The following is a 25,880-nucleotide window of genomic DNA, read 5'->3' as shown; positions in this document are numbered from 1 at the left end:
CACCGTGGGGCCAGGGTCAGGGTCAGGGCTGCGGGTGCCCGGCTGCACCTCCGCACCCTCCCGGCGTGGCTGCAGCGCTCCGCACGAAGCAGCCGCCCTCCCGGCCCGGCACCGCTCGCTCGCGCCGCAAGGTGCCGTTATGGCGGCGCTGCTCCCGCGCTCCCCGCCCCGTGCTGAGGGAAACCCGCCCCCCTCAGCGCCGCCGCCGCGGGCCGCCCGCCCCTGCTGGGGAAGGGCGCCGATATAAATACCAGGGGGTCAAGCAAGGCAGTACACTACTGAAAAAAGCAAACAAACTCCCGAAGCCACAACAAGAATACAGTACTTTAATCATCAAAGAATTTGTAACTGTTACACAATCTGACAGCATATAGTACTGATATGCTAAAATACTCAATACCTGTTTCCCCAATGGAAATTTAAATTGAACACTTAACTCGTTTGTAGCTTACAAACGCAGGATTACTCAAGCTATAGAGAGAATGAGGCTATTTAAAATACAAGACTAAATAGGTATTTGCTCTGAAATATTGGTTATGTTTCCATGCTTAGCTTCAAACCAACAGAATCAACATATGCGGTCATTTGATTTCTTGCTTTAAGCTGGAAAAATAATCAAGTAAGAAAACAGTATTTCTTTAAGGAAAAAAGACCTTGTGTTTATGGTAACTGGTTATTAAAGTAGTACCACCCCTGCACTCACAATCAGTGAAGCCATATGCAGGATTTCACCACACTCAATGACATTATACCTGTGCTTTTGTTGAGACTGTTGAAGGTTCCTGGCTACAGACTGAATTTCATCATTTATTCCAAAAAGGATACACACTGCAGGCACAAAAGTGATTGCTGTTAACTGTTCCATGCACCATGCCAAAGGTCTTGCAACAATTTGGATTATTAAACCCTTCTAGTTGAAAACATTGGTTTTCCATGCCCAGCCTGTCAGGTATCTGTCCTGAAGCAGTCCACAAGCAGTCAAATTTCTAGCTGTTGTCTACAGAGCTAAACCATTTATTAGGGTCCAATACTATCATTTGTGACAGGACACCTGAGAGCTGCAACATAAATGGCCCTGCCTTTGATTGGAATATAAATAATTATACAGCCAAACTTGATTTAGTAAAAGCAAGAAATTGATTTGGGCTATTATTTCCATAATCCAGCCTTTCAGCTTTCTCCTTCATTTTCAAGTCGGCAATAACTGCCTAATCTTTCTAGGCAGTGATAAAATAACTCATCATAGAATCCCAATACATGAACAGATTCTGTGAACATGCAGCCCTTCAACAAATGAAGGAAGATATTATAGCCTGTTTTTTGACACAAAATGATTATGGTGCCTAGCAAATAAAAAGTAAAGTACAGCTTTAGGCAACTCAGCACATGACATGCTTTGGCCGTGTTTATACAGCAGTGTCTGTCTGTAAAAGGACACTTAACTTGTGACTGTATGCATACTGTATTAGAACTATTTCAAAATCTAAAAAGTTCTTGAAAATTTACAAAAGCCCAAACCAAAATAAGCCCTTTTTGTTACTCAACAGAACACTTCTGATGTTGTTGTGAGGTTACAATAAGTGTAGTCTTTGGTTTTAACTGAATTAATTCCAACTTAGTTTTCAGAGCAGATATTTATTTGTAATTCTAATAAAAGGCTGATTTAGAAATAGGGAAAAAAAAGGTTCTCCCGTGAGTATAAACCAGTTATATACATCCCTACTGAAGGCACTGTAGTTCAAAATTCTCTGTACAGTTGCAGTAAAATCTGAAGCCACCTCCAGAATAAAGTCTGTCTTTAAAGATCCAAACCAAGATTTGCAGCAAATTACAATGTGGGCACAATGCTCTGTTTTTATAGTATATACAACCTGATGCAAAATTCTCAGCCCAATATGTTTTCTACACATAAATGCTCACCACATTATGATCTTTGGATGAAAGCAGTTGTCAGTTGAATTCTCTGTTGCTATAAATACAGCCAAGCAGTCCTGTAGAACATTTTTTGTGATCTCAAAGCAAACTAGTACTTGTACTCAAAGTACAAGACAGTCCAAACAGACCTACACCAAAAAGCTTCTAGATTTTAATATTTCAAAGTGTACTGTGATTATGTGCAGAAGTTGAAGTGATTCTTGTTGCCTTATTAGTTTGCTTATAGAACTTTAAACACTTTAATAATGACTATGCCCTAGAGATTTGACACTACATATTGGTTAGTTTTTGCATGTCTTAAGGTAGTGTTTCAACATAAACACAGATATAGAATGGAAAAACACTTAAAAGTGTTACTTCATTATTAAAAACTGTTAGATTTGTATGAAGTACAAATAGCTTAATGTAATACAACTTAGGTCAGTGGTTTTACAGTTAAGGCTGTTCTTCCTGTACAGTTATGCAGTATTTTAAATATGAATGTTCACTACTTCTAGAGAAATTGATACCCATGAATGTAGATAACAATTTTTAAACAAAGAATATGAACTAAATAATGGTGATGAACACATGAAATCAGTCTAAAAATGTGTCCAGTTTAGATACCGAGCAAGACACAGCTACGGGATCTTTTGAAAAGACTTTAAGGATTTAGGTGTAACAGAAAAACTCATTTTGCAAGGCTCCTAATTTTTTTTTTCTTTTTCTGCAAGACTTCCACTTTTGTATTAGTCCCTCTAATCTCCCGGGAGATGTCCTTAGTCAATTTATTTTTGTTTGGCTTAAAAGGATGTCTTTGAACTGGATCACAGTATCAAGAACTAGTAAAAAACAACACAGTAGAATTACAAATAACATTGCTGTGAAAGATTTCTCTTCAGTGCATATGAACAAAGCTGAACAGCTCTACACGAGTCCAGCTGCTGGGTGAAGAATCCCTTCTGTCTAATGCATTGTTGTCAGGAATATACACACCCCTCCACGTAAATACACACCCCCAGATTTTCTTGCAAACGTTTCAGTTGGGTCAGTATCTGCCCAATGATATTAGAGGTCCCATTCTTTGACCACAGACAATTATACCATTGATTTACAATTACATTTTTAGTAGAAAGCACAGCCAAAGTCTTGAAATACAAAAGTTCTTAAAAAAACCCTATCAAAACCTATGGTACAGAGACTGGCACACTACTGTGTTTCCATCCATCCCAAAACCGTGCTGCATACCAGCAGATGATTCTATTGCTTTGCTTTAAAAGGAATGGGGTTTCCAGTCTTTTCCCTTCTAACCCAGGTCAATGTAGTCCAAGATTGCCAAAACCCATGGTGCTGCCCGTGCTGACTCCACAGTTCTGGCAACAGCTCTGCTAATTGTCTCCTTCAACCCTTCTCTTCCGAACTGCAGCAAGAGAGACAAAAAAGAGAAGTTTTGGTATATTAGCATTTTAACTATTTTTTTGTGCTTCTACAACATGAAGAGTTACTTTGTCACATGAAGTACCACAAATTAAGGTAGCTAACTTAGCATTAGACAGCATTTTTAAGCAAATAAGCTGAGCTTATCGCCTTATTCACAAACAGTTGCAAATATTTCCAAGGAAGGACCTCTGGGAAACATTAATCATCTTATGTCTGATAAGCAGATTTAGTCAGAATTCTTTTTTTACAGTTTTGCAGGTTTTTAGAGGTGACTTTAATTTACATGGCTTCAAAAGAAACTCTACAAGAGCTTCAGAGTATATCTAACACAATTTATACACACACAGATGTTACAATCTACAGCCTAAAACTTTACATTTATTAATAAAAAGCATTCAATTGTCAGAAAATGCAAGAGCAATAAAAATTTGTGAACAAAATAACTAAAAGCTCACATGCTACTAAGATTTGAGAATATGCAATATTGGTTGAACTACTGGAGTTTTCCTCAACATTTGTATTATTTTTGATGTTTTCACACTAACAAATTATGTTTTCCTTTTCTGTGCAGACAAAGCAAATGGCACTAAAGGTCTTATAGGACACAAAGGACAAAATATAAAGGACATCTCCATTTTGTTTAAAAAACATCTATGTAAGAAGAAAGTGAATCTGTTCTCAAATCCACTCAATGGAAAGTAGGTGGCAGAAGTTATTCATACCTGCTTTCATCAAACTGCATGAACAGATGAAAAGAATTTCCAGCCCTAGACTTCTCCAATCATGCAGTTAAAAGTATACAAAGAACAGGGAAGTGGTACAACACAGTGTGAGCAAGAAAACAGAAGATGTAGACTTTTTTTTAGAAGGAACGTACAAAGAGAGAAATGAGAGACTTCGAACATCCCAGTTTCACTGCTCAATACCCAAGTGGGTATTCAGAGTAACCTTCTCTGTAGCTTCAGGGCTGGAGAGATGAAAAGGTATTTGCAGAAACTTTTACTCGCATACTCCAGACTAAGAAAGCAAAGGAAAATAGGCAAGATATCAATAGAAGCATAGATTTTGAACAGTCAAGCAGTAATAAAAGAACTAGTGAGAGGGGAAACCTTAGGAATCTGTGAGACACCTGAAGCATTATGATAAAAAACCCAACTACTTTAGAATCTATTTTGAGAAACAGATATGCAGTGTCTGAGTGCCTTTCTTATCTCTCTGTGCTTTATTCTAGTTACTCATCCATATCTTTCAGAGCTGTTCTCCTCCACTTTAACCTTTATTCAGAGGAGAATCAGATCTCTAAACCAAATTCCAATTTCCTGTGTCATTCCCTCTAATATATTCCTTAACTACTGCTACTTCTACTAAACTGCTTGGCTCCTTTTCACACTGATGAGTATCACCACAAAGCATCTAAAACCAAAAGATTTAATTAAATAGTTTTAAAATGCAATTCTGTTTAAATAGATGGACATTATTTTGTAGTTGAGTGCTTCAAGTATTTGACATTATTATACAAATGATTTCCATTCATGTGCTATGCTATTAACCAATTTTCTGCTGATCCATTTAATTAGGATTCTAGCTGATGAGCTCCAACAAAACTGACTGCAGCAAATAAAGATGCCACTGCTATCAGCTACTTGTGCATGAACAGAACCACCAAGGGAGAGATTACCCAGTCTCAGCCTCTGTACATGACAGTATGTTAAGTTCCTTGCTCAAGCAATCCCAGTGACATTGGGATACTGGCAGTGAACAGGGCATCCTATCCCCTTAATTTCAAGTACTGCTTTAAAAGAAGAAATGCATCTTATCTGAATACAACTGAGTGATCAAAACTATTGTTTTCACTCCCTTTGCCATAATTCACACGAAATTTGGATGCTCTTGTTCTAGACTATGCTAAAAATTCTCCACTCATGTACCTGAACACCCTGTAACAAAACAGAAAACATCAAGCAGCCAAAAAGAAAAGAAGGAGCAAAGCACAGGAGAAACCTGAAACTGATCTACTAATCTTGGGCTATCCTGGTTTAGTCAAGGGAGAAGGGGAATAACCAGACACCTTTAAAGCATGTGCCACACACCCATTCAGTTAATAATAATTTGGTCTTACCCAAATCATTGTTTTTTGTGATAGCTGCAGCTGCCCTGGCTCGAGGTCCCTGTTGTGTGAAATGGTATCCAAATTTGAGGATCTTGTTGTTTTCTTCAAGCATCTTGGCAATTTCTACTTCTGCAGCTGTGCCCAACTGCTGCCTCTGTTAGAACAGAAGGTACACAAAGACAACAGAGCTTATGTGTGTTCATCCTCGAAGAGATCAAAATACTTTCCCCATATCAGTCAATAAACACTCAACTTCATTCTAGTTACTCAAATAGGCAGAAGGTCCTAAAACATGTCTGTACACATACTTTTATGTGCTTTAAAGCACAAGGTAGCACAGAAGTGATCAGGAATCAACCTCAGCTGGATGCTTCTGACCATCTTAAGGGCAATTGTTGATGGTGTTAAGACAATTAAACAAAATATTTGAAGAGTTTATCACAAGCTGTCTTCTAAAAATATTCAGTCAATTAGGACTGGCTCAGTTTAGCTATGGTATCACCACCATCTCACTTACCTGATTATCAATTTTGATCTCTGTCAACGTTTCATTGTCTTTCAATGCATCAACCAATGCCAGAATTCCAACTCCAGTGATGAAGTTTGATTCTATGTTCAAACTTTTTAATTTTGTGTTTACTCTCAGCATATCTGCAAGAGCCTTTGAATATAAAAAAGCATCATTAAACTTTAGCATTTTGCTGTAGTGCCTCACAGGACACAGCAATAACTACTTCCACTAACTAGTTCCATGGAAGCAGCAAGTTCAGATGCAAGGTGTAACTTCACAAGCTTTCATTTACTAGACTGAGTCTTCAGCCAGCATTATCTACATTCCTTTTTTAAATAGCATTCAGTCAAGAGAAGGCCTGTCTTTCTCTTGTTACAAACTAAAAGGCTACACAGAATATAAATTGTCTGAAATTAGCATATTGGACCAATTCCATTTTGTAAGCCTTCACAGCACACAACAAGCAATGCAGGCTGCTAAGCAAAGGCTAAAGAAAGGGCGTTATTCAACTGAGGGGAGAATTAGATATGGTTAATTTGTAAACAGGAGATCTGACTTTCAAAATGCTTTTGTCTACAGATTTGATAGGAACAGGTAAAATTCAAAGCTCTAAGCATAGTACCAGCATGTAGCTAAAGGCACTTTTATATCTGATGTTATTTCTGAGAAAGGAAGAAAACAGGAATGGCTAACTGCTGAGTTTACTGTCAGAAAAACTGTACCCTTTGAATATTTTTTCTATGAAGTCACAATACAAAAAAACCCATCTGAGAAAAGAGGCCGTTATAAATTTTTATTACACATTTTAGTTCTGCTGAAAAGAAACTTTTTAATTGACCCAAACCCAAAGCTTTCAAATGCTCATTTACTCATTTAACAGAGTCTTACAAAGTAGTTGCTTTTCTTTCTAATTTGAATTTAAAACAAGTGCAAAGGACTGTCCTGGCAAAACAATTAGTTTTGTTTTCTTACGACTTTATTTGTAATTAAATAAGGTACTGCTTTAATTCAATATAGAAAAAACCAACCTGACTATAAATTATATTTAAGTTTCAATTGCATCAAGCTAGATACTTTGACTAATACTATGTTTTATATACCAATATTTTAAGCCAATCTTTGGTAGCAGGGAGATAGAGAAACAGGTATTTTACAACTTCAACTAAAACTTTAGTTAGTTGACTTTTTAAGTCCTCACCTTAAGGTGTTTTTAAGTCCTCAAATTCTCGTAAATTAACCCTGAATAAACTATTGGCTACTGAAATGAACAGCAGGAACTAAACAATTAGGAAAGAAAGAAAAAAAGGAAGGAGGTTAGCAAAATGAAAAATCAGAGAAAGGGGCTGGAAAAAAGAATTCTCCCTCACACATCTGAGGCATTGCTGCATATTAAGTACCAGTAATCATTTACCAACTTAGATACAAAGTTTTATAAAAGAAAACATACTTTACTGTGTAGCAAAATGGAAACATTTTCATCCCTGAATATTTAAACTGAATTAAATTCAATCCCCTCCCATTCCCTTTCCATCCTAACTTCCCTTGCACCCCACTTAGAGCCGTTATCACGAGTACTTACAACAGCAACAGGATCATTGCTTCGGGTGGCTGCCAGGCTAAAATTCTTCACATGTGTGTTGGTTTCTAAGGCTTTTGCAAATTCTTTCAGCGTTGGAATTGGTATGTTCTTGAATTAAAAATAGCATTTCACTCTCTTGAGATACACAAGTTTATCCCCTCCCCCCAACTTCTCCCACTATCTTATTCTCTTTACGGCAAAATGCTCTACAATATTAACTACCACTGGTCTCCAGCAGTCTCACAGTGAAGATCTACCCTAAGATGCAACAGCTGTAACTCTCCAATTCTGCAAAGCAGTCATTTTTACAGTATAGTAGCAACTCAGCTTAAAAGGAATAATTTTAAAGAATTAATTAGGGTAGCAAATACCTCAGTTTACTGTGTCAGAAACTTTGATCTTTTTAGGCAGATATTTTGGCTAGCATTTACCTGTTACACGCTATTCCACAGCGAATGGATTTTACTTCTCCCCTTTAGTAAGGGGAACAAGCAGCCCTGGCCACTGGCAAGGCTGCCCCTGGAGTCTGCACTGCAAGTCAGGGGTGCTGCAGATCTGGTTTCTTTCAAACAAATATACAAAAGCTTGTCACGTGTGAAAACACAACTGTTACACTTGGGAGCAGAAGCTGCCCTAACTTCCACCAGCCTTTTTGTGCAAGAATCAGAAGGATGTCAGGCACAAATATCCCTTTGCTTGCTTTATCAAGGACAAAGGATTTAACAAACAAAGTAGTTAACTCCATGATAATGAACTACTGGAATTGCTGCCAACTTGGCAGCAACAGAAATCTGGGCTGGCAGTGAGAAAGTCTAAGACTTTTTAAATACACATTTGGCAAAAGAAACCAAGATGGCTTATCGGTTTAGCTGCAGGTTCTGAGCTTATACACACTACAACATTCAGCAGAAAGAATGCTGTACTTAGAATAAGCCTATCATGCTCTCTTAGAGAGTTTTGTAGCTTGAAGTGTCTTCTACTGAGAAAAAGCAGCATATTTACTGCAGCCTTCAGGTAATTACCTTAATGTTATTTAAATTAACTTCAACAAGACGAGAATCATTATCTTTAATCCTTTGCAGTGTCTCCTCCACGTTTGTGGGATTTGGTGGTTCATCAAAAACAGGCAACATTTTTTCACCTTTTACTATATCTGAAAAGTAAGACATTTAAGTGTAATCAATCAGGTTGCACATATGCATTGTGAATAAATGATACACATACTAAATATTTACTGCATTTAAAGATCATTTCATCAGTCTTTACATCTCTCTCCCACCAAAAAAGCATACCATCCTCTCCTGACCATATTTTCATAAAGTTCAACTCTTTTTCAAAGGTCCTCACAGCCTTTCTGCTTTATTTGCAGAAAGCACATAGGAGCTGAATTACAAACACAAATATAAAACCAAAGAACCAACACACACAATGCACGCTTATGCCTACTTTTGTCACCAAAAAGTGACTTAAATGCAGAGGACAACACTTTAGTGTACATATATTTTAATTCCACTCTTGACAGAACTCAATTAGCAATGCTATAGGCATACACATTTCCAGACTAAGATTTAAGAGTCTAAAAGAATGTTGGTGCAACAGAAAACAGTGAATACAATAGTAACTGTGTGCAGTACAGAGAACTGATTTTTCTAGCACTCGTGTACACACTTACTTGAGAAGCTGTCTTTGTCAACCCCATTACTGCTTCCTACTACATCACAGAACTGATTGTTTGTTATTAAGTTGGACATTCCCAGTATTGCTGAAAAAGAAATAAAAGAAAAAGCAAAGAATAGATTTTACTTTTCCTGACTAATTCAGCTCAGATGCAGGGTTACTTTAAATAACAAAACCTGATGTTTGTACAATATTTATCCATTCAATACCTTAATAATTAAAAAAAAAGTAGAAAAAATAAATAACTATAGACATTTTAGTTGACTTTCACATTTTAGAAAGTTGTGACCTCACCAGGTTCAAGCACCAACATTAAAAAGTGCAGCTCAGTCACAAAATGAAGCTTTAGGAATACAGGCACATACAAACACATTGTTGTACACAAGAAAAAGAAGTCACATACACATCAAAAAACAGCCAGTCTGAGGAAAGGATTTCAAGGTTTTCAGTTTGAAAATCAGGTATCTTTTGCAGGCCAAAATAATTACCTTCCTCACAAATTATCACAAATCAACAAAGGTGAAAAGCAAACTAGCAAACAATGTAATCTAGTTTCTATCACAACTACAACATCCTGTAGTCAGATTAATACACCACCACATTAATTATAGATCTTTCTGGTCTAAATATCTACCAGCCCATTCATCCTTCAAAAAAACCTCACCTGCAAGGTCACCTAATTCTGTGTCTGTGGCACTGGTCAAGGCTTCCTCCAGTTCTGGATCAAGAGTGAATTTTTCTTCTGTGAAAGACTGTACAGGCTTTTGCTTGGGGATAAATATTTTCCCTGGAGTAAACAAAATGGAAAATCTGACATTACTTTGTATTGTATAGCTACGTATCTTTCAAATACTAAGTAGTTAAAGAATACATATTACATTTAGTGAATACTACAAGAACCACAGACAACATAAAGGGGTCTTCTGTTGTTGCAAGTCAGAGATGAGCAAAGAGCATAAACAGGAATAAATTTTCAGGAGTCTGGATCATTATTCCAACCTTATCTGTTTCTCCTAAGGATTAGAAAGTAACATATAAAACTCCATTATATATTTTGAACAGTCTAGAAAGATTGTAAGAAAAATTTAGTATCACTAGAGAATGCTGAGTTTCCTCGCAAGGGAAAAAGGGACCCAGGCAGAACTGTAATCTGAATGTGTCAGAGAGAATATCACAGAGTTGTCTGAAATCACACACCTGGCTATTCACTGCAGCTTTTACACAATACACTTTCAGATACTAACATCAGTTCTGAAGCAAAAAAACAAAGCTGCTTAAGAAAACCATGGTTTGTGAACAGCACAAAACATGGTAACAGATTTCTCTGCCAGTGACACTGTTTTGTAAAATGACAAAAAACATCATCAAAGATTTAATGGCATAAGAACCAAGAGTAATATTACATTGTGCACCAACTTTCAAGTTATTACAGGCAGGTAACGGGAAAAGTTACTTTAGAAGATATGAATAAGGTAGAGGTCTGTGTAGTTACCATAATTCCAGCATCTTTAGCTGGAAAGTTAGGGTAGGAAATCAGAGTATGAGAAAGCCTTTCTAACAGTTCAGCTATGAATGGTTTAGAACCGGTCCTTCAGAACAAAGGAGTTTTCCACTGGGTAAGAGCCAGGACGGGTAAGGGGTGCTCAGGTTCAGGACAAATTACCACGGCAAACAAAAGCTCTTATACAGATGCATTTGAGAGAAATCGTTCACAACTCTACAACTGTGAAGCAAATCTTAACAGCTATTTAAGGTTCAAGTTTTTCCAACTTTACAAGTTGCCTGAGCTATCAGCAGAAAGAGCAGTGGGAAAGGAGTTTCCTTTTGTTATTTCCTGGGGTAGGAAGCAGTGTTGATAATCACCCGACGAAGTCTCAGTCCTAATTCAGGAGCCCACCCTCTGCCATATCCATAGCTATAAAATTCTGATTCCACAGAGGAATCATCCTCATCCCAATGTCCCAGTTACACTGATACTTGGTGGAGTTTAGCATCACTAAACCCAAAATTGTGTATTCCATGTCTTCTCTAGATTACAGTAGTTTGTGGTCATTTTCCTTTTAAAGGAAGTTAATGCACTCCCACTAGCACAGATTACAGAGACGCATATCAGGTGTTTCTCTGACAACACAGTCTGATGACCAAGAGTTGTTGCTAGCAACACAGTATTTTTGTTCCTGGGTTGCTATCTCTTTGGAAACTTGTCTAAATGGTCATTATCCATATTTAGAAGCAGAAAATAAACCTCCTTACATAACTGTATTGATTCCAAACAATAGTTAAGTGCAGCTGACATGCATTACCACCCATACCTCAGCTCTGATGGACAGTGCAAAAGAAACTGTTGGTGATTCAGGATGAAAAGAAAACCTCCATAAATTGAAGGCTTATGTAGCAATTGTTTCTGGTTGTTTTGATATAAATGATGCAATGCATTTCTATCATTTTATTTTACCAGCATCACCTACTGGGGAGAGATTAACCTTTAACTTAAACTGTAGTTTATAGAAGAGATTCAAGAATGAAAAAGACAAGCTTTTCATTAATCCATTAAGCACTCTGAGCAGCATTCACATGATCTAAAAGCCTTTCGGAAGCTATGTTTGTGTTATTTTCCCTCAGTAATATGGGCTAGTAAAAAAGGTGAGGATTTTGGAGTCCAAGGAAAGAGGACAGCAGGATTTGAGTACCCAAGCCTTTGTCCAGACATCCTATTTGCAGCATCAGTGCACCAGGAAGAGACCAAGAAGAAGAAATTGATCTCAGTTAAAAGCAACTTGGCAAAAATGTATTTTAACCTAGTTCAGCCATCTGTCTGGTTCATCCCAGACTGCTCACAAAAAAAAGAACTACTTTTCCTGATGTTGCTGTTCAGTAATTCATAAATTCATAGGTTAGAAACATCTGGTTCAAGTAGTTGCTTCCTAAGAGTAATACTAAACTTATCCACACATGCCTGACTCTTTACAAAACCTAGAGAGTGGGAAGTCTAATCAGTTTTTAATAAAGCAAAAATGTTAAAAGCCACTGCCCTCCAGAAACATTCACTGCAGCCAACTCCAGTCATATGAGCTGGGCCAGGAGCAGTATGTTTTATAAAACAAGTCACACCCTTGTGTACATAATTTCTCATTCATTTGCTTCATCTTGTCCTAGACCAGAAATCAGAAGTTTACAATGCACATACAAAAGTAGGTCCCTCCCACTCCCCACTTCTAGCAATGAAGTTACTTCCAGCAGGGTAAGACCCCTGTGTCTCTGGGGACAATGATCTCACTCAAGGCCTGCTGCCAGTACAGTTCAGCAAGTCCCCCTTACTAATGCAAGCTTTAAATAAAACCAAAAACCACTACACATCTGTGCAGCCCATGAGATGTGCAGCTTGCCTGGCCCTCAAGTGGAACATTTCCAAATAGCCGGATTTGATTACATGAAGGAACATGACAGCTCCTTTTCAGCCAGCCAGGATACTGCAAAGGTACAACATGAAGAGGCAAATTTCAGGGATGTTCCCATCATATTTGTAATAATTATACAGGCAGGTATTCCATGTCTTTAAGCTAACATGTTAGATGATGCACATCCAGGATTAAGTCACTGGCCTCTGCTACAGAATAAACTTTCAGTTCCAAGTTCCACCCAGTGGTATTGCTCTAAAGGCAGGAACACTGGACGGTGTTTATTGAAGAGCCCTGGACATTTCCCACACAGATTTACAGATCTCAGGTGGGACTCAGTACTTTGCATGAATCAGTCCAGTGGGGCCATGCACTGCACATTGCTGGGTTTATTCTCCCATACCCCACACTAGCAGGCAGCCACACCGTGCACAGCAGAAGCAAGTCTAAAATCCACTTTTGGGGTACCCCGTTTGGGGAAACAAATCAAGTGCTAACTGAATACAAGCTTTTCTCATCACTGACTTCATGAAGAAAAGTGAGCAACATCTGATGTATTCCTTACATTTTATGTTCCTTAAACTTTCCTTAGTTCAGAAATTTGTATAATCCACACTTCATCAATCTTTAGTTCTTACCATGTAACAGACTTAGGTTTACCAATTCACTTGTAAGCACAATTTAAGACTAATGTTTTTAATTCAACTTACAAGTGAGTTCCTCAATGTCTTAGTGCAGAAGCAGAGTTGTTATCTGCTATCTGATTACAGGCCACATAGCAGTGAATTAGAAAACTGTTTTACATTAAGGCTGGAGTATCACATGTTATTTTGTTCTAATGCTCTTGTATGGAGAATATCAATTTGACAAGCTGTTTCTGCAAAGCTTCTACAGGATATTAGCTTCACAACATGCAACACACTTTCTTTAAAGACTTTAAAGTGATTCAATGGCAAACAGAAAACACAGCATTCTAAATCCTGCTGGAACAGAAAGCAACAGTGATCTAGAGCAACAACTGAGCAGGTTACCAACAAAAGAACCAGGTGGCTGGCTACAGTTTCCATGTGTTTTCTGGGTGATAGAGAAGGGGAAAATCCAAACCAAACCAAGCCTAAAGCAGAAGCTACATGAACAGCAAATCTACACAGAACAAACACACCCTGACAGGAGCGCAAAGGAAAGAGAAAGCCACAATTATGAGAGTGCAAAGGCTAGAAATGAAAAGCTTGGCTTACACAATACTTGGCTAATGCCTTGCACTATACAGCACAAAGTACATTACTATCTCAGATATGTTTGTATCTCAGCTGCAATAATTCTAGTCTGCTGCTGCTCCAAGAGAAGGGAGAAGGAGGAGAAGCATTGGCCAGACTCGGTCAGACGAGTGGAACACACTTGAGGGCAACAGCCTTCAGTGCTGAAGCCTTGCTTTACTGTTTGGATGAGAGCTCCTTCTCCTTGCACTACACCCTGTAAAATCTTTATGATGTACTTACACACAGACACTGAGACAAAGCTAGTTTTGTTGCAATTATTACCATATTGGTTTCATGAATCTCTTGAACAATGGTTTACTGTATGGTTCAACACTTAATTGGAAAAGAATGTGACTTAAATCATCAAATTGCATTTTAAAACAAAGTTTTTAAGGATGCTTTTAGAAACAAAATCAAGGCACTGGGAAAATGGAATAGAGTATGATTTAGGGATTAAACTTCACATTTCTTCAGCACTGTTCATTTCACCACAGCAGGACACTTTTACATTACTTCAGGTCTTCCACATGCCACAGCACAAAACAAAAGAGGTTCCAAAGACCTGGAGAAATTACATCATCCATCACTGAAAGAGAAGCAACATTATTTTAATAATATGGTACCCCAAAATTAGACACTTGAGGCATCTGGAAGAGAGTATTTTCCTTCACACTCCAGTAGGAAAACAAGGTTACCAGAATCAGTAGCAAGACAGGATATTTAAAATTAACCTAAAGTAAGCTTCTTTGATAAATCTGCAGACCAAATCACCATGCAGGACATCAGTTCTACTAAAATAGAAAAAGGAAAGAGAAGGGTAGATTTTCCTCTTCTTGCTCCATGAAATGAATAATTGGAACAAATTAGAGCAACAAGACCAACCAGGGACACAGCCATATTTTAGCAAATTCTGACCCAAAAATGGCACCAGAAAAACCAGCTGCAGCTCCAATCCATCTCTGTCCTTCCAAAACCTCTGGAACTGAAGGTTACATTTATCACCTTTCTCCTAAATTAACAGGAGAATCAAGCAAGATTTTCACCTGCCTTTATTTCACAACTCGCTAGTGTTGTTTCCCCATAACATGTATTTCTAGATGAAGTGAAAAATTATAACCCAGCTTAGCTGTCTGTTGATCTATTTTAATATTAATGAAAAGCACATTAGGATACAAGTCCCCTATAGAAAAAAATACACAAGTATTAAGTTGCACCCCATGCCCTTTCCAAGTCTGACATCTAGATAAACATAATGAATTCTTGACTTAAAAAATTAAGTTATTTACATTTGCCATTTTTGTGCAAAATGGCAACAAACGGGGCAGCAAGTCAAAGTTGAACCATAATACTTTAATAAGGAGAAAACAAAAGGTTATCCCTCACCTACTATAACTTGACCTGTTTGAGCTTGACCTTCTTGTCTCCTGCCCACTCAGTAGAGCATCAATTTGGATACTAAATATTTGTTCCCACATTTTTAGTTTTAGTGGAAGTAATCTACATTTCATTTTTCATATTATTTTCTCTTCTCCTACTGCACTAAAATAAATGACAGAAGTTACTAAATAACAAATTTTTTTTATGAGATACAGGAAATTTTACAAACTACACTGGTGTGAGTCATTGCAACATGCAGACAGGCTATTTAGTAATACTTTATTACATAAAGGAAATGACATTTGATCTCTCTTAACCAAGCTCTGCGATACAACTGGATCCTTCTGTTTCTCTACAAGATTCTCACAGATTTTATCTACCCAAGCAAATACTTTTATGTGTGCATGTAGACATAAGCTAACTTTAGAGAGGCATCTTTGTGAAAGAATAACTAGCAGTCAGCAGAAAATGTAGTATGAGAGCACATCCTCCTTGCCCAGCTCACTCCCTGACAGAGCAGTGCACAGGATGCAAGGGATTCCCCAATCATCTATGAGCCCCAAATATACCAAACTCTATCACACTTAACCATCAGTCTGACTCCAGCACAGACTGGCAAATGTCAGGAGAACAGCAGAAGGCAGGCACAGCCGCACAAACCAACAGGTACTTGGCAGCAGCAGAGGTACCATGAGGGCACTGCTGCTCTGGGTGCTCTGCCTTCTACAGTCCATTACATTGTCCTTCACTGCATTACTCCTACAGGTTCAGCCACCAAACCCTGTTCTGCTGTCACCAAAGGAGTATCACATATCTCTCAACACAAAGGGAGTTAACTAAATAAAGCAAAAACACTCTATGAAGTCAGTCCACCATATACAGTGCAGCACACTGTAAAGTCACAATCTCCCTACTACTTATTATTATTATTTACAAGAAAAAAAAGGGAGGCACCAGCATTTCTAGGTAAAGCTATCTGACAGCAGAGAAAATGCAAATACCCCTAACAAAATTTTCACCAAATAGACCCCACAATCATATACACAAACTCAGTGGATGAAAGAAGACTCAATTCTGAAATAAGCAATGATTCACAGCAGATAATTAAGTAGAATTAAAGTGTTTGAAACCCTTAAGAAAAGAGGAGGCTGCTCATCTTGAGCAGCTGGACTACAACTTAGGAAACAATTTACTGAAGTATTAGTGCAGCAAATCTGCCCTGCTGCTGGGGAAGGTTCACATGAGCCAGGACCCACAAGCAGAGTTCAAACACTGAGGTGACAGCTAAAAGCCTGCTCCTGTGCATATGCTGCATATGTGACCTGCACAGGTCTGAGAGTGTCTGTGCCTACCAACAATGATTTGTAAGGCACAACGAATTTGGGAACTTCTGTTTTAGGTGGAAAAAAAAAAAAATAAAGAGTTGCTCTTAAAATATTTAAGAGGCATATTCTTTTTAAATTTTCTTCTGAAAAGGAAAATGCTTCCCATCAAGACAATGAAAATACTAGATACAAAGGAAAAATTTAAAATCCCAGGCTTTAATAACGTGTCCATGGTTTTCAGACCACAAACCACTGCCAGATTTCAAAACATGTGATGTTAACTATATAATTAGTTAGGAGTAACTATGCAATCTTATTAAACCTTTCAGTAAGGATGCTAGAAAAACACCATGACTACATACACCACTTGCCTGGCCTTGTCAGCCTACATCATCTTTGAACATTACTGTCTACCACAACATCATTCAACTGCTATTTCTCTAATCCAACACAGTGTTACAAAAGGTTGCTGTCTGTATTCAGCATGAGGCATAAACCACAGGCACAATGACACTGTTTGTTATTATTGACATAAATCATACTTTGAGGATACCATGCCCATCAGAACTTTGCAATCTATGATAAAATCTCTGAGTCTTATTTCCTTCCTGTGCTACACACAAAGAGCACACCGGCCCCAGCAGCACAAATGCCTGAACAGGAAGCCTCCTGGCCCTGCACAACAACAGCCATTTGGAAAAACTGCGAGTTAAAAGCATTACAGCATTATAGCTGCCAGTGCTTCAATCAGATTTGGTTCACAGTAGCTCTGGCTCATCCACTTCAGAGATTTCATAAGCACTTACACAGGAAAGGGTGGTGTTACCTTTCTTTTCTCTTGTAAAAGGCACATAGTCTTCCCTGTCCTTGTACTCCAGTGCCTGCTTCTCCAAATACGCCAGGAGCCGCTCCCTGTCAAAGGGACCTGAGGCCTTCTTGGCAGTCTGGTCTTTCTGCCGGAAGCCTGCAGGCAGCAGCGCGTTCTGCAAAACAAATGGAGCAAAGAATGACAGCTTAGAAAGTCTGGGTGAGCACCTGCTTAGTATCATTTCCCTCTTCCTTCTCCCTCTCTGCAAGGTTCAGCCCTGATACATCATCTTTTGTAGGCAATCTTTGATCCTCTGCCAACTTCCTTTTTTTGGGGCAGGGAAGGACACAAGGTAATCTAGACATGGAGAATATAATGAAAATACAGCACACTGCATGCTCAGTAGGACTGAAGCAATTCTTTAGGTACAATAGCTCCCAGAACTCAACTTGCCAGCTACTTTGTATTTGTTTGCTAGAATCAGCACTGTTTAAATGAGCAGTACTAAATAAAACTCAGCTATTTAGAGTTTAGACATTCAGCAAGAGACTATTTCCTCTGTCACTTACATCCATGTGATTTTAAGTCTTTAAGACAACCGACTCTACTATTATTTTAACACAGAGTACTTCTGGTTTTGACCTGACTCAAGGTGGGATGTTTCTTTGGTAACATCAGCATATTTCAACTAAACAGAAAGAAAAAAGGATATTAGTACAGAATGACCAGAATGTATAGGATTTCTGACTGCCATAAAAGACAGCCACTCCCTTTTGCCAGTTCTCCTCTGTTAAAATAGCCCTAAAGTCAAAGGCATTTAAAATATCAGTAATACCTTGCAGTGCAACAAAATAGGTGATCACTTGTCTTGAAGTCTGACATAACTCCAATATCTGGAGAGGACAACTCAGCTCTTTGTAGCTGAAATATTCCTTATTCAATACTCCATGCTGACATAAATCAGGATTTTAGCAATTATTTCTCTTCACAAAGTCAGCATGAGGACAGGAATAGATATAAGCTACAGGACCAGGAATCATTAGAAGAGTTTGGCACCCTCCCACTCCCACCAAACTCCACAGCAGAAATAATAAAACAAACGTGGATTCAAAAGGGCTGTTTACCAGACAGCGCTGGAAACAGGAAAGTTAAACAGGCTTTTCTAAATAAACTTTCTTTTCAAGAACATGGACAACAGAAATTCTTATTTATAAATAAATCCCAGAAAGCTCCTCCCAACTATCCCTTCTTATGCACTCCTTTACTGCAGTTGTGTCCACCTTGGAAACAGGAAATAAGCATTATATACACATATATATCTGTGAGATCATCAGCAGGCTATGAAAAACTCTGTCCAAAAGTATATTGTACAGAATCTCAATTTATTTTAGACTAGTAATGGAACAAATGAAAAAAATAAAACTTGTCTTGGCTAATGCCTACCTCAGGGTCAAGATCATCCAAAACAGTTTCCAGTTGTTTCAGTTCTTCTTCTGAAAGTTTGCCAAGAATTTCATCCTCATCGAGATCTTTGTACTTGTCCAAGTCCTTTCGAAATTGGAGTGTCATGACTTGGGCAGTAGTAAGTTGCTCAAACACTTCAAAATCCAAGTCTTAATTCTTCTCCAGATCTATGAAAAACTTCAAAAAAGAAAAAAGAAGAGTTAAGGTAAATATCCCAACCACAAAGCATCTTCAGCTTCCACATACATCTGTGAGAGCAAAGCTTTGTCACCCAGTATTGGTATCTGTTATTTTGCAGCTGACAGGAAGCACCTGGAAGCTGTTTTTCTTCACTGTCCCATCATGCCCTTGTCCATCAGTAATTAAGCTGTATCTAATTAAGCTATATCTATTTTCAGATCAAAGTCAATACCCAGTCCTCTTGACAAGAATTCCAAAGCCATAATTCCCACAGAGCAGGACAGATTGTAGGAGATCCTACTAATTATGAGTCCAGTTTAATGCCTTTGTTTTTCACACATAACGAAGCCAAAAGAAGAGTTAAGATGCTCCGCATTTATTGTTGGTACAGTTCAAGGGCACTTAAGGATAACTTCATTATAAACAAGGTAATTGGTTATTACTGACTCATATCCCTGCATATTACCTACAGAGGAAATAAAGGAAGTTTGTCTCCAAGCTAATTATAGCACTACCATCGAAGCAACATTCTGTTATGTCCAAGGAAAATTACAATAGCTTGATGAAAAGCACAGGAAATACAGCTCCTAAGTGGCAGCACTCCACTCAATCCTACTACCATACAAAAAATAAAATTTAAAAAAAAATTAAAAAATTAAAAATAAAGAATAAACTGTGTGACTGGTCACTAAATATTATATTTAGAGGAAACCAGGGTCCTTCAAAGGGTACAGTCTAAATAGCACTTCTCACAGACAAGGAGAGTGCAGGGAATGTTTCTCTAGCACCCACAATTTTTGAGCATTTGTCTTGGAAAAAGCAGTTAATCACAGCAGTATTCAAGCAGACAAGTTGTTTCCTCTCATTTTTCTGAAAGAAGTTCTAGGACTCTCCTTTTGTTCATCCAAATTCTTGCTTCAAGTTGACCACCAACAAAAAAAGGGTAAGTATGATAACTCTCTGTAAATAAGCAAGAGTCCATAAGGTGTTTGGAAAGCAAAAGCTAAATACACATTCCTGTTCATTAATCTCCTTTTTTGGCTCTATGGAAATACTCAATACAGACCAGACACACAGTAAAAATCACTTTCTCCAGTAGCCCCTATTCAAGGGCAAATGCTCACACCATAAATACAACTGCATTACTTCAAACCCACACTTACACTGTCCTTCAAAACCAGATCAATTTAGTCACTGCCTCTTAAGCAGCAGGGAAAGGCAGGCTGTATGTACATATGTGCTATACCATGAAATCCTGCACACAGGATTCTTCCACTTCAGCTGTCTACAGCCAGAAAGGTCTCCCTGACTGCCACAGTTACATATGGTGACATTTTAATTCAGGGACACTAAGCAGACATGAGCACACAGAGGTTCATCCACACCATTCAGTCAAGTGTACCTGTAAAACTAATCTGGTTTTAACAACTGCCTTTGCAAGAACAGTGAATTTTCAGGTCCTATCAACATCCACACCTGAGTGAGGAATAAGTGAGGAATACATCCAGCTATTTTCAGGATGTCTGCTTTAAAAAACATATTGCTGATATAAATACCAGAGCTTTATTGTGAACTACAGTTGACACTGATGGGACCGAAGCTTTTGCAAAGTTCTCTCAAACATAAGGAGGAATTCTCATTTTTGTGGTAAATTGCATCAAAAGAACTCTGGCTTCCTCTGAACTAAACCAAATCATGCAGGAAGAGCCCAGACCTTTTGCAAGAGGCTACACAGCTAGGGACATCCAAGTTATTGGCTGAAGAAAATGCAGAGGGTAGCACATCTATGTTTTCCTAAGTTCCAAAAGTAATTAAAGGAGAGACTCTGTGGCCTAGAAAGCAACCTCCTACAGTTTTCATAGTCTGGTAGTATTTGTTTCTCCAGGTGCAAGCAGCTGATGGACAATTAGCTGATGCCGCACAATCTGCATGTGAACTTCTCATTGCTGGAGCCTTAATGTTCTGCCCTTCCTTACAGTTCAAGCCATTACACAGGATCACAGGAGAAAAACATTTCCTGCAGCTGATTACACATCACTCTTTGAGACCAGGCTGCACCATGTGAGCCCTACATCAAGACACTGCTATTTACCACATTTCTGCATGTCCATTTGCATTCAAATATTAAAAAGTGTCATTTTAACAGGTAATTATAAGGAGCAAAATGGTTAGCAAGCTGCAGAATAATGCTGCCCTTACTCTGAGAGTAGCACTGCATAACCATACATTATTTTCATGTAGGCTGTATTTCCTTTCCATTAATTGCCACAAAATGCTGTCATCCAGAATTAATTACCTTTTCTTTACTGCAATGGGATGTTTCATATTGGAAAATTACTCATCCTTTGTAATGCATTTACTAATTTTCAGGTCACAGCCCTTAGTTTCACTTGTTTGTATACGACCAAAGAAGTTATGTTAAATCCTCAGGTACAGTGTTCACACACACAAACATGAAAAATAAAGCAGCTGAACAAAAAACCCAGTTTCTGTAACTGAGGCTTCACTTCAGCAAGAACAGAATCACATGTGGCCTAGCAAATACAAATGTAAAGAGCTTTGGACATATTTTCCAATACCTATCAGGGATATTTTATTTTAAACATGAAAGTGTCCTTACTGTGAGACACCTCCACAATGTACAACGGTAGCACTGCTTAGCATGTCTGTAGTACACCAAGACTGCTTGGCAACGACTCTCAGAAACATTCCCTACTAAAGAAAACACAGCATATACAACACTTGCAAACAACATGCTAAAAATCAGGTTTTAAAACATAGTGTCAGGAATTCTCATTGCCTAAAAAGGGCATAAAGGCCAGCTGAAGCCCTAATCTAATCAAACAAGCCTTTCACCTCCCATTAAACACACTTAGTGCTCTATTTGCTTTCCATCACTTGCTGTAGGAGTTCAGCATAGAGACACATGCATAACAAACTTTTAGAAGGAGCAGTTACTTGGCCTGTGAATATTTGTGGCACATTTGTTATATATATATATACATATATATGTGTGTGTGTGTGATCTTACTGCAAAATCATGAGCAGAACTGTAACCATCAATTTTGGCTTTGCAAATACTTTGCCCTTTTTTTCATGAGCAGAGCTAGTTTCCTTCTAAGTATCCTTCTCAGCTTTAAAATGAGAACATTGCATAGAAGTCCAAAGAGCTAATACTCTTTTTCAGATATATAACTCCAATGTAAAGTTCTTCACTCCAGCAACTTCATAGTCATGTTAGAAACATTCAGAGAAATGGAAAGAAAGCCATCACTTCCAGTCCATCAAATGTCAATCCTCTCTGTTTGTTAAGCGGAAGAGAAGCTGAAAAATCAGAAATTAAGAAATTCTGCTGGACATCACAGAGAAAAAAATCTTGCCATTATTCCCTCACCTGGGAAATCAATGAAGAACTAAAGGAATGAAAAACAGGAGTAACTTTACTTTATGCCATTCAATAATTACCTGAATAATCACTTGAAAGACTGTCAAGCAACTTTCATACACCTTCATCCATAAGTCAAAATATTTTTTCTCCCTTCTTCTCTGAAAGTATATTTTTAAAAACCAAAGTAGTCTAAAAATAGCAACCTTCCAATTATCTTTCAAAAACTCCACCTCTTGTCCCCCCCCTGAAATTTCTGTTATATTCAAGAACACAAGTTCTTGGGATCCAAACAGGAGAAACTCTTTAGATATAAACTGCCCACAGGAAACGACAGTGCTGTTGAAGTCCACTGTAAATGGCTTCCGTGGCTTGGATTTTAAAATAGAAGCATCATGAAAAACAAACTGAGCTGGCTTTGGCCAGCACATTCGCAGAGTTCACTTTCATCTCATTTGCTCCTCACGAGCCTCCTTCCCCCCAGCCTCTGGATGAACCCGGGGCAGCAGGGGGGTCTGCAGCAGGGGGGTCTGCAGGGCTGTCAGCATTCCTGCACCTCTTGGGGCCCCAGACCCTTCCAGCTGCCTAATCTGAGCATTTCCCCAGGGAACCCCTATGATGGCAACAATTCTATTTTCCAGTGTGCAAGATTATACAGAACTGTTTATGAAGAATGTGCTCCACTTGAAAGAGCTATCTTTACTTACCAAAGTAAAGAGAAATATGAATAAATATAAATATTACCATAATTGCAGCAGGTTCCTTAGGATATTTTTGTAATGCCTTATAAGTCTGCTGGACAGCCCAATGGTGCCATTCTTAGCAGAAAGCTTTTAGAAACCCACCTGAGGCTTCCAAAGCCCCAGCCTGGGATAGGGCACAGGATCCTGGCTGTCCTGCCCCAGGAATGAGAAACATCCCCCGGCCCAGAGCCTCATGAAGCCAGCAGGTGGCAGCTCGTCTTTGCCTACACTTCTTGTCAGGGTAAACTGTGTTTTCCAGGCAGGAAGACACAACTATTCTGGGCTATTTTCCTAGAAAAGCAAGCCCAAGGCTTCATTCTGTTCAAAGAGACAATTCACTAAGCATTATACATGGCAAACTGAGCTTTTCTAACTTCACATTTGTCCACACAGTGACCCAGGGAGTGGTGGGGGACAGGCAGCTACTGTAGAGTAACTACACAGACCATGAAAATGCTTCCATCATGAAGGAAATCTGAACACGTCTGTGTTTCCAGTTCCTGCAAGCTCCTCCTCTGTATCAGAGGGCATCCGCAACCAAAGCCCACTTTGCTCTTTTATATATCCTCTGTACAATGACACAGAACTGGGACACAGCTCTCTTGCAGACAGGGTGCTCCGAGCAATGGCTAAGCTGCCAAGTTGGCATTGTCCCATAAAAACTTACTCCTGTGTGCCTGTTCCTGAAAACTGGTCACCCAAATTGCAGGGCTAAGCGGACACACCCAGCCAGCCCAGGCAACAGCAGGGGTGACAGGGCCAGGAGCCCCAAAGCCAGTACTTGGCCAGCTACACAGGGCATGGAAGTGGCAGTAGCTCAGCACACCCACAGCACTTCCAGGCATGCTCACCAAATTTGCTGCAGGGCAGATGTTATGATCCCAAATAAATACAAGGCTGGGATAAGATAAAAATCCCAGGTGCCCTGAGAAGTTCTTCTGTCAGGAATCACCACTCCAGCTGTCCATTCTCTCTCCCAATACGCAGGAAGTTATTGACTGACTGGCCAGGATGAGGGATGTTTAGGCATGATTTTTTTCAGACAGTGCCTGGATGATTTGACAGAAACCTGCTGCTCATTAATAGCACAGTATTAATTACATTACACTACACAGTATTAATACAGTCTGCTCCTAGAGGAGCTGCCTGCTGGTGTCAAAAAGAAACATCAGATGCAAACTACCTCAACGTTTATTGAAACATTCAGTTATCTTTTATCCGTTGCAGAAAAGTGGCAAAATTTACAAGCCTGGAACAGAACAGTAGAAGACATTTAAATCATTCCCACTCTATTACTTCACGACAACTTCTGAGTACAAGTCAGTTTCAGGTCCTTCCTTACATCACTGGCTGCCTTTCAAGCTCTCTACCGTAGCCAAACTTTAGTTATGAGGATTGATCCAATACATGACAGCAAATTTAAAGCACGCGGCAGCCTCCCTAGACCATCACTTATTTCAACACAACTTGCACCTACCCACAGAGCGCCAGGCTCTCAGAACAGGCTCCCGAAAGCTCCGTGCGCAGCTCTGGGGACAAGCCCCGTGCAGGGGCGAACGGGAGGCTCCGGGAGCTGCCGGGCCCGCTGTCGGTGCACGGAGCGCACCCCGCCCCGGAAAGGCATCCCTCCGTCACTGACTGCGGGGACCCGAGCGCCGAGTGAGCCGTGGAAAACACAGGCAGCAAACTGAAAGAATTACGGGCACCAGCTCTACAGGCGAAGTTTCCAAAGGCTCCGTTTTCGGGATTCGCAGCAGAGCGGGGCGCCGGCTGCACACCCAACCCAGCCCCGCACCTGGGCGCGCCCCGCAGCCCCCACCCGGCCCCTCAGCCCCGCGCCCACCGCACGGGAGGCTGCCCAGGCAGCTCTCGGGCCCAACGCCGCCCCGGCCCGACCTCCCCGCTCCCCAGCACCGGCGGGGCTTCGGGCCCCCAGGAGCCGCCGGGTCCGGCCGGGCGGGCGTCAACCCAGCCCCGTCTTCCTCCTCACAGCGGGCGGAGAGCTGTGCCCGCCCGAGCCCAACACGGCCCCGCCCGGCGCCCCGCCCCCGTCCCGGCCGCCGCCGCCGCTCCCCCTCACCCGGGCGGCCGCCGGTCCCCGCTCACCCAGCCCGACCAGCAGCGCCGCGCATGCGTTCCGCGCACCCCGCCAGCCACCGGCCCGCCCGGCGCAGGCGCGGACGAGGGCGGGACCCGGGGAGCGGCCGGGCCTGGACGGGGCTGGGGCCGGTCCCGGACCCGGTCGCTATCGCGATTCCTGTCCTGGTCCCGGCCATGGAGGTGCTCAAGGCCAGGTCGGATGGGGCTCTGGGCAGCCTGGGCTGTGCAAGGTGCCCCTGTCCGGCAGGGCGTTGGGCCGAGGTGATCTGCAAGGGCCCCTCTGACCCGAATCGTGTGGGGGTGTGTGGCAGCCGCTCCCGAGGGCGCTCCGCGTGTGGGCTGCCGGCGGCGGCAAAGCGCCCGCGCCGCACAACTCGAGTGCCTTTTCGGCGCTCCACGGCCTGGCGGATCCCTCTTGTAGCTTCTTCCTTCGGCCCCTTCAGGCTCCTGGTCTTCACCTCTGCCCACATTTTGTTTCCTCTTTGTTCAAAACTTGCAGCTTCCCCCTCTGGGCTGTCAGGCAGGTCACCTCGCGGAGGAGTCTAGTGCCCTGTCGCTACCTGGCCCACAAAGGGAGCAATTTCGGGGACACAGCGGCTTCTGCTGGGAA

The 25,880-nt window shown here is 40.4% G+C and overlaps 1 protein-coding gene across 4 annotated transcripts; it reads right to left on the bottom strand.

Annotated features, from left to right (window-relative positions):
* Positions 1 to 304: 304 nt before the first annotated feature.
* LOC102099753 (tropomodulin-3) lies at positions 305 to 25,321 on the bottom strand. Of its 4 annotated transcripts, XM_088063243.1 has the most exons (11): positions 25,251 to 25,313; positions 24,648 to 24,857; positions 18,842 to 19,039; positions 17,417 to 17,573; positions 9,896 to 10,018; positions 9,227 to 9,316; positions 8,577 to 8,707; positions 7,555 to 7,662; positions 5,982 to 6,125; positions 5,474 to 5,618; positions 305 to 3,334 (listed from the first exon to the last, which is right to left on the bottom strand). In XM_088063243.1, the coding sequence occupies exons 3-11, from the start codon at positions 18,965 to 18,967 to the stop codon at positions 3,303 to 3,305; spliced, it is 1,056 nt and encodes a 351-aa protein (XP_087919369.1). In that variant the 5' UTR covers positions 18,968 to 19,039; positions 24,648 to 24,857; positions 25,251 to 25,313; the 3' UTR covers positions 305 to 3,302. The 4 variants fall into 4 exon arrangements, with proteins under 4 accessions (XP_087919369.1, XP_005521548.1, XP_014106757.1 ...); XM_005521491.3 differs by lacking the exon at positions 24,648 to 24,857 and having other exon boundaries at positions 25,251 to 25,321; XM_014251282.2 differs by lacking the exon at positions 25,251 to 25,313 and having other exon boundaries at positions 24,648 to 24,916.
* Between the last annotated feature and the right edge of the window lie 559 nt (positions 25,322 to 25,880).

This window comes from Pseudopodoces humilis, chromosome 16 (assembly GCF_049639895.1).
Source record: "Pseudopodoces humilis isolate 2021_Gansu_Grassland_sample_001 chromosome 16, ASM4963989v1, whole genome shotgun sequence".
Taxonomy (NCBI): Eukaryota; Metazoa; Chordata; class Aves; order Passeriformes; family Paridae; genus Pseudopodoces; species Pseudopodoces humilis.
Note: the sequence above shows the minus strand (reverse complement) of the source record. Positions and strands in the feature narration are given on the sequence as shown.